Source organism: Octodon degus, unplaced genomic scaffold, assembly GCF_000260255.1.
Source record: "Octodon degus isolate 3935 unplaced genomic scaffold, OctDeg1.0 scaffold00002, whole genome shotgun sequence".
In the NCBI taxonomy this organism is placed as follows: domain Eukaryota; kingdom Metazoa; phylum Chordata; class Mammalia; order Rodentia; family Octodontidae; genus Octodon; species Octodon degus.
Window position 1 is genome coordinate 36,661,907 of NW_004524578.1, and position 14,628 is coordinate 36,676,534.

Genomic DNA, 14,628 nt, shown 5'->3' on the forward strand with positions numbered 1-14,628 from the left:
AGAGACAGAGAGACAGAGACACACAGAGAGAGACAGACACAGACAGAGACAGAGACAGAGACAGAGAGGAAGAGAGAGACTGACAGAGAGACAAAGACAGAGAGACAAAGACAGACAGAGACAGAGAGACAGAGGGACAGAGACAGAGACTAGTCAGACCTTCACTAGTCACTAGTTCAGTAACAATGAGGAACTGGGTGTTGGGAACTTAGGACACTTGGACTTTGGCTCTGGCTATCCCATCAGCCAGGTTCCTAACTGGAATATCTTGTGTCCCTCTCCTCACTGGATTAGTTCAAAGAATTTTAATCTAGTGACACTCCCTTGGAGGTGGCTTCAGGGTTATGGGGATCATGGTGATGACAGGATAATACAGTTCTGATGTGGCTGTAGATCATACAGCTTCACTGAAACTGAAGTGAAGGTCTGCTCCATGTTTAATTCTTCTCAGGCCAATTTTACCCATAAGGAAAGAATTTCATGGCTGACACATGCATTACAGTGTATCAGTTCTAAAAAAATTGTCACAACTATTAGAACGAAGTGTCTTCCAGCTCTAAAGGTCAGCAATGCCTTAGTCCAGTTCTTACATATGTCATAGCTGCGAAGCAACTTAAATATTAAATATACTCTTTAAAGAACATACTAAGGAGGGGCCTACTCCAGAAACATAAGCGAAGCTCTCTCTGACCTGCTTTCTCATCTGTCTTGATGGGTGCCTATGGCGCAGCTAACTTACACTGTTTTCTTACTTGCTGTGAACTCTTCACCACTCTCACAGGGACCCTCTGAATGCTTTCACACTCTATCCTACTTGGTGTCACCTCTTCACCATATGGATCAGCTGGGCTGTTAAAAGCTGCTGTTAATCTCTTCCCTTTCCATTTTAACAAGGAAGGCTAAAGATGTTTCCTCTTTCAAGAAGAGGACAGAAAGGTTACAAAATGACAGTTTCTTTGATTTTTGTCTCTGTTGCCTATCACGTGTCATCTCCATGGTATGCACGTTTGTCACTTCCTGCCTATGCTCCCATTGACCTTCCTGTCCCAGTGCTGCTCACCCTCTGGATCCCAGCTCATGACTTCTCTTTCTGAAACACAGGATGAGAAATTGCAGTGGCCTCTGAATATTCAGTCAGCACCTCTTTCTCTCCATTGTTTTGCCCTGGACCATTATCCACTCTCCTTAAATTTCCCCAAAAGTAATGGAACCTGTCCTGCATTCACATCTGGGTGAGAAGAGTCACAAGTGGAAAACAGGAGAAAGCCAAATATTGCCTCTCAAAGCTACATACACGAATCTACCTTTACCTCACTGTATTTTAAATATTACCAGATATTAAAAACAAACTCCATATTTTAATATTGTCTTTGGTATACTTTTGTGTGATGTAGAATATATTAGATGAACAGAAGAGGCATGCAATACCTACTTAATAGCATTTACTATGATGCTAACTAGCAGAGTGTCTGGAATGCTCTTCCCCTTCTTCAGCAGCTTCTGTGATTGTGCACCAAGCCGAGCACGAACTGTGAGCTGTGGAGAGAAACAGTGGCTGGTAAAGTCCAACTAATTTAAAAGCCAGATTTCAAATGTTTAGAAGGGGATAAACAGTTAAATAATCTTACTCTCTGAAGAAGACACTGAACATTTAGCATAATTATGGAGGCGTATTAGATTTTTAGATGCTCTATCTAGGTTTCCTTCTTCACCAACATCTTGCTGTTTAATTTTCAGCAGCTCTTGCATTCAAAACTTCATCTTTGATAAATTCAAGAAGATGCTGCTGTCTGCAGGAGTTTCAGCCACTCATGTCATAAGTAGTTCCCTCTGGAGAAAACCACAATCTCAAGGCCCTCACCCAATTAATGCCCTGAGGGCATTGTTGGCATGGATGCGGGACCAAGGATTGAACTGTGGTCCTTGCGCTTGCCAAAGCAGGCACTTAGTCTGCTGAACTATCTTGTCGGCTCTATTCCCATTTTGTCAATGGTCAAATTCCAGATACTTTCTGCCTCAGTTTCACTGGTTCTTGTGTACTGCTTTTCAGTTTTCTGTCTTAATTTGGCTGGCAAATCATTAGCTTTAATGTTTTATCCATCATTTATCATTTATTATTCATGGGTGGGTGAGTAGAATACATTCCATTGAAAAACATTAGAACAGCGGTTTCCCTGGAGTCTGCTGTTAACTCAGCAAACTAGAGCATTTACATCACCTGTGATTGTAGCTCTAGTCAAAACTCTTTGAAAGCTCCTGGTTTTGTTTCAGGTACCACAGTAGTGGCGTGTAAGACCCTGACTGATTGGATCCCCCTATCTTCTTTTCAGCTCTCTATCCTCATCAGTTACTACTGTCTTACCCAGCAGCTGGCTTCATGGCTATTGCCCAGTATTCACATACTGATGCCCCCTGCAATGCTGTCTAGACCCAGTTACGTAATTCTCTTGCCTCTTTCAATTTCCCTGAAACTCACTTTCTGAAGGAGGTCTACACTTTATTTAATACAAAAGCCTTCCTTCTCCCCCTCCCCAGGACCTATGTTCCCAATATCCCAAATTCTTCTCCATGTTTTCTTTCCTCCTGGCACTTATTACCACCTAATATGCCATATCATTCAGTTATGGTTTATTGTCTGTGTTCTTCTAATAGAATGTGAACTCACTAAGACCAAGGATAATGGTCATAGATAAAATAGGTCATAGATAAAAGTGTGCTCTTTGAGATGGATTGAATATGGAGTATAGGGTATTTGTAATTCAATAAGCATGAAAATAAACTCAGCCTTTCTTCTAATTTATATTTCAAATGCACAGAGTAAAAATTGTTTTTAAAAACCACTTTATTGCTTTCTCTAAATTTATTTTCTTCCTTATCAGTCACTACATTTACACCTTGGTGTGTAGCCTTCCAATTTCTTTGTCTTTAATCATGCTTGAAATTTAAAATATTTTAGAATTGTTTTCCATGATTAAACAACAACAACAATAATAATGATGATGATGATGGGCAGGGGAGATAACTCAGTAGAATAAAAGCCTGCCTAGGAAGTGCAAGGTCCTGAGTTCAATCCCCAGTATCGCAAAAAAAAAAAATAATAATAATAATAATCAACTACAATAAAAGTAAAGTAAATGAAACCTAATTTGATTAATCAGGACATTTCATTTGATTACAAATAATTTTTTATATATGGTAAAGCAATATTACTTTTTGAAATAATAGTTTCCATAAGAATCAAGATTGAGGGCTGGGGTGGAGAGATAGCTCAGTACCATAAGTGTTTGCTTGGCAAGCACAAGGTCCTGAGTTTGATCCCCCCAAAAAAAGCAAGGTTGAGTGAATTGTTTTAAATACTTTACAGATTAACAACAACAAAAAAAATTGTGGTGTCATCAAAAAGACTCAGAATAAATTCTGGAAAACTCCTTTAATGGTAAAGAGTGCATGAAAGGAAGTTAGTTATAAATTAATAAAGGAAAAACAAAAATAATTTTTTTAAAATTTAAATTCACACGTGTAATTATGTGGTAAGATATTGCATGGACTTGGGTCTTTTCTCTCCTTTTTTGAGTAAGGTTGGCTTAGTGTTTTCCTATGCCATTTAATCTTTCAAAGAACTAACTCATTGATTCCTTGTATTATGCTTTTGAGTCTCAATTTTATGACTATCTGCTCTGATCATTATAATTTCCTTCCTCATTCTGGCTTTGTACTTGGCTTGTTCTTACTTTCCTAGGACTCTGAGGTGCATCATTAGGTTATTTGAGCCCACTGATTTTCTAATATAAACTTTACTGCTATGACCTTCCCTCTTAGGACTACATTCATTACACCCCATAGGTTCTAGTATGTCATACTGGTTTATCTTTTGATTGGACAGCTTGTCTAATCTCTTCTTTAATTTCATCTGTGACCCATTGATTACTGAAGAGGTTATTATTTATTTTTTAATTTTAAAAATTATTTGTATATTTATTTATTTACTTGGTACAGGGTCTCAGTACACAGCTTGGACTCATGGTGATCCTCCTGTCTCAGCCTCTATAGTGCTGGGATTACGGGTATGCACCACCACAACCACTTTCAGTGGCCCGCACAGCATTCTGGCCAGCACAGCATGTAGTACTGGGGATTGAACCTGGGTCCCTGTGCTTGCCAGGCAGGCACTTAGACCGCTGAGCTATCTCCCCAGCCCAAGAGATTATTATTTAATTTCCCTGGGTTTCTGTAGTTTCTGCAGTGTTTTTGATATAAATTTCTAGTATCAGTGCACTGTGATATGTGTGGTTGGAAAGGATGCCAAAGAAACTCAAATTAAATAACATGTTACTATCAAATCTAATTTAAAATACAAAAGGACATAGTTATTGCACTCCATTTGATACTATACCAAAAAGGCACAAATTATGACACTTTTTAATATACTAGTATCCAAAATAAGATTGTGATACTTACTTTGGAAAAATTATCATTATCATTTGATTTGACGTCTTCAGATTTTGGTTTTCTATTAGTATTTGTACCTAATAATAAGAAAAGTAGTAAGCACAAACTTCAACTGTTTTCATCTAATGTCCCTGTCCGATTTGACTGTTCATGGCTTTTGGATATACAGGTTATCAGATTCATCTCTGTTAAACACCCAGAGGAATATTTCCTACTGTGACACAGCATTTAAGATCCTGGACTGAAAAAGTGGAAAACATCAAGCCATAGAGAATCCAGGATCTTAAATTATTTGACAGAGAAGAATAGAAAGGAGAATGGAAATATTTTTGTTACACTGTTTATCTTTGTCCTTCCTTGGTTTTAGACCATGGATGTCTTGTACTCTCTGTCAAATGACTGTCTAAACAGCTAGACAGTTTCCCTCTTGCTTTTTCCCTGAAAGTACGACTGTGATCACATACGTGTGAGCTTAGTGCTCATTTGTTTGTCTCTCCAATGTAGATGATGGGTGGCTCTTTTTAATATTTTACTTACTAGGTGGGGTCTCACCTTCTGTTTCTGGTAATGGTTCACCCGAAACTGGAGCAACTGAAGATACACTGTGTGAGTCCTTTAGGGAGAAACACACACACACACACACACACACACACACACACACACACACACGCACACACACACACACACTGATTTTAACATTCTCATATTTTATTACTTTTCTGTTTTACTTCTATACATAAAAGTTCAAGAATATACTATTATAACTAATTTGATGATGATAATGATATATAATGACACTAGATATTAATGGTATTAAAAGGGGTTGACATTGCAGTCCTAAGGGATGGTTTTCAGAAACAAAATTTGATGGTTATTGAACTTACAGATATACACAATAACCTGTGAAATAAGGTTTTCCAATAGCTTTCAATTTCATTGCAAAATATAGTAAATGCTATTTTAATAAAATATAATGGAACCTGAGAAAAATATAAAGTTTATGGAAAATAATCTTAAAAAGAGCAATCCTAAAGGACTCAGTCATAACCATAGAGACATCTTTTAAAATATACTATCTATTGCCCTATTGATTAATATCAGAAGAGCCTCAGAACATGGAAGAAGAGATTCCCCACAATAAAGAAAATTTCTCCTAGCTCTTTTTTTTATTAAATGGTATTTATTTTGCAGTCCATACACATGGTGTAGATTAGATTATCTGCTAATTTATTCAAATTGGAAAGATGGTATAAGGTAAGGAAAAGTGTATTGAATTTATAATCTGGAACCCAAAAACAGAGGAGACACCTGCACACTTTTTGACCCTGATTGGTTTGCTCATGAAACCAATTTGCATTTAGGTTCTTCGTTCTCTCTGTAAAATAATGAAACTAGATTATCAGTTCTCAAGTGGGGCCACAATTTTCTTTCTCCCTCTCTGAGTCCCCCAGTCTTCATGAACTAATGAGATACAATGTAGATAGGAATGTGCTACAGGCAAATTATGGGAATACAATGCAGATAGACCACACAGAGAAGCACCCCCCTACCCTAAGATCTACCTGTGGGTATCAGGGTTCATTGTGGGCAAAATTTATATAATCTGGCTTTTCATATGGTTCCTAGATCTTTTCTATTGCTCCTACTGAAGCAGCATAACACTGTAAATCTGGAAACCAAGCCAGGTGACCTCTCTACCCTTGTACCTTCCTCTCGGGCTCTAGTACCTGTCTTGACCATGGGCAGGCAAAGCACTGGTCTTGTGGCTCATGTTGGGCTCTAAGTTATGATCTGGCCTAGACTCCCAGAAGTTCCCCCCCCCCCCGGAACTAGGGATTGAACTCAGGCCCTTCCACTTGGCAGGGAAGCACTTATTCCCTAGACTTCCCAGAGTGTTGTCTGGGCCCCTAGACTTCCTGGCCCTTAGACTCCCAGAGTGCTGAGTAATAGGTATGTGTCACTACCGCACTGTTGAGTTTCCTTCAAACACATATCTGCTATCCTCCCAATCCCACAGTGCAGTCCCTTCAGCCACTGCCATTCATCAGCCAGTCACTGTCTTCTATTTCTTCTTTTGGCCCACAAAAATCTAAAATATGTACTCCTCATCCTTTACTAGAAAAAGCTCTGGTCAAGAAGATCTTCTGGGTTCCATCCAGTTTTGTATCACTTGTATAATAGGTGCAAAGAAGAAATCTAAACTCCTACTTGCCTGGGTTCCTTTACTGCCCAGATGAGGATTTGATGGAGCCTCTCCACCTTCTTTCTGAATTGCTGGGTCCCCGCTGACTTTTTCACTGTCATGGAATGCCTGGATTGCCTCTTGGACCAGAGTGTCAATACAAAGTACCTGAATAGGAAACTCTAAAGTAAAACAGATAATTTCATAAATAACTTCTCGTTTGGGAAGTTCAGACCATTTCCTTGTGTTCTTGTTTAGCCCTGCAGAACTATCTTCAAAGTCCCTAGAACTGTCTTTTAGATTAAGCTGCTTTTTAAAAAATTGTGGTAAAACTCATGCAGCATAAAGTTAAGCACTTGAATGGCAGCTCGGTGGTATTTAGACATCCACGATGCTGTGTAACATCACACTGCCTTCTTCCAGGAACTTTTCATCACCCCCTGAAGGAAACACATACTCATTAAACTTTCACTGTTTATTCTCCTAGTCATGCCCCTTGCAATCAGTAATTTGATTTCTATCTCTTTGTGTTTGATTTATGTCTCTTTGTTCTGGATATTTCATATAAATAGAAACATATATTAAGTGACCTTGTATATCTGCTTAGTATAATATCATCAAGATTATTCATGTTGACACATATCAATACCTAACTAATTTTTAGGACTAAATACTTATGAACTGGACAATAGTTACAGGATTTTACTATTATAAAGTTTTGAAGACCAAGATTTCTTAATCAGCAGAGCATTTGCATGCTTTCTGTAGATATAAATATTTCCAACTAGCCAGCCTAAATATAATCCAATAAACAAGAAGTAAGAAAAGAAAAAAGGAATTGTACCTCTTTGTAAAGTCTGCAGAGTGACAGTTTTCCCACTAAGCGTTTTCCCCAGCAAGCATCCTCTAATAGCAGATGAGGGCAGCTCAGGTTCGGTTGGCTCAGCTTGTGGAGGAAGAGACTTTTCTATGAGTCTGTGGAGTACGTGGCCCAGTATGGAATTGTTGGAGGGGGGTAGGTTCTCCCTCATTTCTTCTGGTACAGCCCATTCTCCAACCATGTTCTGCAAAAATGCCAATTTAACAAACAAATGTATTCTTAAAAGTGAAACTTAGGCATAAAAAGAACTTTAAATATTAAAAGGAAATTCAAATAATAGCAAATACAATTTCATTTTGTAACGACATAAATTATACTTTAACATTAAAGAGTGGAAAATAAACTTTCCACATAAAAATAGAGTGCAAGTTTAGTTTATAGAAGTAGGTAGCTTGAGTTAAGGACATACCTTTATCTAGGTTGAGCACTGAGATGATTAAAATTAATATTATCAACAAGCAGAAAGCACAGTATTTAGTAGTTCACATGCTATCTTATGCAAGTACTAAACTTACTTAAAATATTTTAAAGTAGGAAAAGATCATTTTCATACCTAAAAGACTGTCTTAAATCTAACAGGTTTGACTCCAATTTTTCTCAGTTTTCTTGCTAAAATGATCAAACAATTAGAGGAAGAGTCAAAACAAAACAAAATAAAACAAAATAAATAGAATTATACAGATCATTTTCTCTAACCTGCATGTAATAAAAGTACAAACTGAATTTCAAAAGATGAAAAACATAAGTATTTAAAATTCAGAAGCATTACTTTAAAAATAATTCTTTTTTTTTTTTTTTTTTTTTTTTTTTTTTTTTTGCGGTACCGGGGATTGAACTCTACTGAGCTATCTCCCCCGCCCAAAAATAATTCTTAAAGAAGAAGTTAAAACTATAAAGTCTGAAAAGAACATTAGAGCAACAGATTTATTTTAAAAATGGGATGAGAGGGCGATGGAGATAGCTCAGCGGCATAAGTTCCTGCCTTGCAAGTACAAGGTCCTGAGTTCGATCTCCAGTACTGAAAAAGAAAAAAAAAAAGGGATTAGATCAAATAACCTGGAAATTCCACAACTTTTTAGCCAAAAATGTTTTGTCTAGATTGAATCAAAAAGTAAAAATCAAAATAGAAAGCAAAGCCTTGTATTTTTATTGGAGAGAAGTGTAATTTAAAATAATTAAAAGAAACTAAGGAAGGAAAGTATAAAAACGAAAATTGAGTGGAGCAACCTATATATTTTTACTGACAAATGTTTCGCGCTTCCCCGTATAACTCATGATAAAGAACGTGCTTGTAGTTTAGCCTCAAAGTGAAGAAGCATAAGCGTCAGTGTCGAACAGGAGAGGAAAGAAGGTGTCAAGTGTTTTTTTTAAGGAGACCTACAAATTGTAAAGAAAATTTTATGTATGATTGATTATGGTTATTTTAAATGGAACATTTAAAAAGATAAAAGCCATGAAAGAAGTGGAAAAATTACTAGAAAACTATGATTAGGAAACTTTCATTTCTTAATTAAACAAATTTAGATTTTGTTCTAAATCTAAGTCTTCTAGAATATGTAAGGAAAATAACTCTCAGTGTATTCAGTGAGACTAATATTATTCTTGCACAAAAATATAACCAAAATAACTGACAAAAGAGTAGCCCAAAAGCCCTGTAAGTAAAACTCAGTTGGAAATATTTTGCAAAAATCTTACATCTGCTTTTAAAATCAGCATTATGTTAATACAAAACATCAATAAAGGTATTAATTGGCATTGACTGTACATTCACTATATATCATGTATAGTTGTTCTCATAAGTTATTGCAGATGATTCTCCTAAAACTTTTGCATAAACATTATTACTATTTTCTTGGTTTTGTAAAAGAAAACCTTGAGTACCACGAAGATCACCATAAACAGTCACACCAGAAGCTAAGCTGTAATACAGGCTGCCAAATTCCAAAGCCTGCATTCATAACCTATATTCTATATTGACTTTGTTTCACCATAACCGAATGACAGTCATTTCATGAATGCAACAAAAGTTAAATATTTAAAAAGCTATTACTATGTCACATTAATATGTAAAATTTTGAAGATGTATGATAGAGCCAGCAAGATAGCATAGCAGACTAAGCGCCTGCTTACCCCATGCACATCCCTGGTACCCCATGCCATGCCAGCCCCATCGCTGGGCACATTGAGCTCGCCACTGAGTCTGGGTGTGGTGGCACATGCCTGTAATCACAGTGCTAGGGAGGCTGAAAAGAGGAAGATCACTATGAGTCCAAGCTTCATAGTAAGACCCAGCACCAAATACATAAACAAAAATAAAAAAGAAATTATATTATATTTTTTATAAGAAACATATAAAAATCCAATGTATTTCTAAATAAAAAATGCAAATTCAGCTTACAAATTATCTCAGTAAGCTATGTATTGAAAGTAATTTCTTAGCATAATTTGGATCAATGTGTGATTAAGAAACAAAACAAAAAAAAATTTAAAAAAAAAGGGCCGGGGAGATAACTCAGTAGAACAAGTGCTTGCCTGGCAAAAAAAGATAGAACTTATTATTCTGTAAGTTTAATTATATTTGATTATCACTTCTATAAAATACTAAGACACTAAGTCACCAACCTGGGTAACAAGATGATAAAATAACATCAGTGATTATCTATTTTTTAAAAGTGCATTGTTTTAATTGAATGACTTGTTTTCGTAGCAGTTCTATGCATAATAATCTATATTGTTGAAATTTATTTAAATACTGAACGACTGATTTCTAATACATTATCCTTGCTTTTGCTTTCATTCAGTGAAATTATTTATACTTTTAATTAGACAAATGATAATTATTTTATGAAATCTAGCCACCAATCTGAAACTAGACCAATAAAGAAACTGAACCCCAGTCTCTAATCCCAAGGCCTAGCTGATGTGGAAGTTGCCAATGTTATAATGATTTTCAGCTGTGCAGTCACTGAAGCCTTTCTAAAGAAAGCAATCTTAGACAGAATTCAGATGACAAAGGTTCCTATACAATTTTACTACACGCTTGCTCTGTATTTCTGTCAGCCTCTTGCCTTTGGAGCATTACAGTAATAATATCTCAGAACTGCTGTACAGATTAAATGAAATAATGATTGGGTAATAGCCTATATGACCACTGAATATGAAGCACTTGAGTCTTAGGTACTTCTGGAGGCATGTAGCAGTGCCAACAGGAGGGTGACAGCATCCACATTTCTTCCTAGTGTAAGAAATCACATTCAGCGGTACCCATCACAAAAGGATCAAAATAAAGTCCTCCCATATGACTTCATTAGCTGTGGACTGTCTCCAAGCACAACGGAACAGAGCATTGTGAAGAGAACAGAATGTTGAGCTTAGGGTAAGAACTGAAGCCTGACCTGCAGGCACGAGCAGCTTAAGATTCGGTGGGACAGCTTGAGAAGAGTCACGTTACATGTATGGATGATGCTTCTATGCAAAGGCCCAGGATAAAGGCCAAGGTAAACACTTCAAAGGAACAACAGTATGAGGAATGGAAAGGAGATGAGACAAACTGAAAAAAAGTGGAAAATTCAGAGCATTTGAACAACAATGAGCTAAGGAGACTTTACTCATTCATTAGTCTAAAAGAGCCAGAACTTTCTACACATATTTACTTAATATGTTTAGTATTCAGGTAGACATAATTAAAAGTATATAATCTTTTACTTCTTTTCAATGTTGTTATAAATAGACATCTGACCATTAGTTTCAGGACTAATGAATCATATAAAATATAGATGACAATAGGAATCAGGGCGATAGATTGTTCTTGAAGGGGAGGCAATCAAGAAATGTTAGGAGGAGAAATGGATTAGGAATAAAATACAAGAATGGAGATGCACAGGTACAGGTGCCAACTCCACAAACAGTGTAAGCAGCATGTACTGAAAAAATACATATAAAGGAATGGGATCACGGGGTGGGTGCAATGGGGAGGAAAGGCAGAGGAAGGGGTTTAAAAAGGAGTTTAGATGTGTTATGTACCTAACATAAAAGGACATAAATATTATATACTACACACGTATACTAGTAAACTAAAAATATGGAAGAAGCATTTACAGAAGCTTTAAAAATTGCTTTAAACATGAGAACACAACCTTGCTAAAACTGAATAAAATTATATTAATTTTAAAAAAGACTGACAAAATAGGGCTAATACCCAGAGTGAACAATACAAAATATTTCTCAACAAAATACTTAAAATATTATCTGTGTGGATGGCCTACATGTTTCTACATTTATGTAAAATGTCAAGGACATATAGGGAAATACTATTAAGATGGTTATATTTTATTGACATTTTGTAGTGCCTGTAGTAGGCCTTTATCCTCACTGGAGATTTAGCTTAGGGCCCTCACAATGAAATACATATCCAGGCTTACTTTTTAGCTCTTATTTTGAGACAGGGTCACACTAAGACATTAAGTCACCAACCTGGGTAACAAGATGATAAAATTACAACAGTGAACACTTTCTGATCATGGTCAAAAGTTCACTAACATAGTTTTTGTTTCTGGATCTACACTGGCTTTTCCAGAACCTTATTTCTAAATCCTTCAACCCATAGTGTTCTTCCCACTTTCACACACTGTGAGAACCTAATCACTTTTCTATCCAGCCAGAATCAAATGCACTCACAGGTATCCTCATATGTTATTGTAGAAACTCCATGGTTACCTACACCATTGATTCTGGTTACTCACGGTCTTCCATATCCTTTTGATTTTCTGTGCTCTGATATGTCAGCATTACTGGTATTCTTGCTATAAGCCATAAAGAGAAATTACATATAGCATCTTCTTGGGAAGAAGGCAAATAAATACAGGCTGAGTGCAAACTCAGAGCAAACCAGAGGTCTTCCATGTGTCCTTTAGGTTCCTTTCTTGATTGTAGCATTGCCCAAATGACTGGATATGGGGGGATTGGATGGTTTTTCTCAACATTCTTTTATTCACAATAATTATTCTTGAGACATCCCTACATGTTATGACACATTTCTTGCCACTCTTGAACATCCAGGTTGGAAATGGACCTTTCTCACCCACCCATTTAAAGGAGGAGATGTAGTTTTCTTAGATCAACTTGGATGAGCAGAATTTGAGTCTTGGGAAATATTCACCTATCCATGAAATCTCAAGCATCACTTGTATAACATTCAATGAGCAAACAACGTGGAGTTACATCAATGATATTTAGCAGCAACATTTGACTTTCATGGAGTGGTAGTACCAGTGGAAGAAGATATACACGACCCAGTGTTTGTCTTTACGGATCACTGGAACTTAGGACTAGTGTCTTTCAGATCTTCCCAGTTTTCCAGAGTTATGGGAACTCACAATATAGTTACTAAAATGAAAGATAGCATAAGTACATTTTTCTTTACAAGAGGAAGATAGAGGCCATAATACTCTTTTTGACATCTTCTACCTCACTGGGTTTTTCCTAAAAATGCAATATTTGCATCCGCATTTGATACAACACACCAAAAGACTATTGTGCTACAGCAGCTAAAGAACTTGGGGCAGAAGCTTCTAATAAACTGATTTCAAAACTTTCTATAGGTAGTAGCTCCACGGAATGAATCTGTGCTACTTTTAGAGTACAGCCACTACACCACACCTGTCACAGGAAGACATTTAAGCTGTTTTCATTTTGCAGCTACCTTTTCTTGGCACACCACCCTCCAAAGCAATGAAGAGGTAAGTTCTGTGATGCCTGAAATATAGCTAAGGCTTCACGTAGTAGCAGTAGCAGCATCAGGGGTCATTGCATCCATTACTAGCCCTCAAAATTCACGGTAAATTACATTTATGTTCATCATGATGAACCTTTAACGAGTCGAGACTTGCAGGTTATCTTGCTTATATTAGTTTGAACCCACATAAACACACCTTTGGCTGCCTGGCTCCTATTTGAGCACAATTATTACTAAGTTTTATCTTTTTAAAAAATGTATTGGATACAGAGTCTCACTGGATAGCTTGGACTCATAGTGATCCTCCTGTTTTCAGCTTCCTCAGTGCTGGGATTACAGGCATGAGCACCATGTTGGGATTCAGTGGCCAGCTTAGTGAGTCTGGGCACAGGGCCAGCACAGCATGTGGTGCCCAGGATGGAACCCTGGTCCTTGCACTTGTCTAAACAGGTACTTAGTCTGCTCAGCTATCTCACTGGCCCTAAATTTTACCTTTGAAGACAGCAATTTTCAAACATTTTACCAGGGAAATTCAAATTGGCTAAATCTTGGGAATGGCCTTTATCTCCATCAACAGATGAATGGATAAAGGAAACATGATACAAGAGAGTACTATGTGCCATGAGGAACGATGGGCATGAATCATTTGTAGGACAATGGGTACACCTTGAGACCATATACTTAAATATTGCATGATTTTTCTTACCTGAGAAATCTAAAATATGAATTAATTACACAGCAAAATAAAAGATAGTAGAAAATAGGGAGACAGACTTTTTTGCAAAAGAACAGGTGGAGGGAAGGGTAGAGGAGGGTAGGGGAAGGGGTTAAAAAAGAATTAAGATGTGTTATGTACATGTACCAATTCTCCATGATGAATATAATTGTGATACTGCATACATGAACTAATTAAATTAAATTTAAAAATTAATTCTATTTTGTTACTTAATATGTAATGTATACCAAACATATGTCAGAAAAATGTTTCATGAAGTGATTCATGAAATGACTGTGTCATGCCTTCTTGAGTTGCCCCATAATGTCCCCTTTTAAGCTATAGTTAGCACTACTATAAGAAATCATCTTTCTCTCAAACTGACTAAACTGTGCACAAGGGGAAGAGAAATCTATTAATCAACTTTATATGTAGAATACTTAAAACAGTACTGGCACAAGTAGTGTTATGGTTCATGTCTAGATGTCTCTCCAAAGCCTCATGTAATCATAAGGCTTTTTTAGAGGTGGTTGAATCCAGAGTGTGTGATGCTGGGATTAAGGGTGTCTGATTCTTAAATCTGTTTACTGATTGTCTTGGCACTGCCCTAATCTTGGAAGCCTGCACAAAAGGGGCAGAAGGATGCTGTTACAATCACTTGTTTTGTT

General features: G+C 36.7%; 1 protein-coding gene across 4 annotated transcripts in view; it reads right to left on the reverse strand.

The window, feature by feature from the left end:
- Spef2 (sperm flagellar 2) overlaps positions 1-14,628 on the reverse strand; it is a 224,325-nt gene that overhangs the window by 130,579 nt on the left and 79,118 nt on the right. For 2 of the 4 annotated variants that reach the window (XR_002820491.1, XM_023712033.1), the window contains exons 10-14: positions 7,476-7,695; positions 6,662-6,813; positions 4,987-5,062; positions 4,459-4,526; positions 1,433-1,536 (exon numbers count right to left, since the gene is read on the reverse strand). Coding sequence is in view for 3 of the 4 variants with exons in the window: in XM_023712033.1 (XP_023567801.1) it covers positions 1,433-1,536; positions 4,459-4,526; positions 4,987-5,062; positions 6,662-6,813; positions 7,476-7,695 (620 nt within the window). In the remaining variant the exon portion in view is untranslated. The remainder of the gene's footprint in view (positions 1-1,432; positions 1,537-4,458; positions 4,527-4,986; positions 5,063-6,661; positions 6,814-7,475; positions 7,696-14,628) is intronic. The other 2 variants (XM_023712034.1, XM_023712040.1) reach the window with 2 other exon arrangements.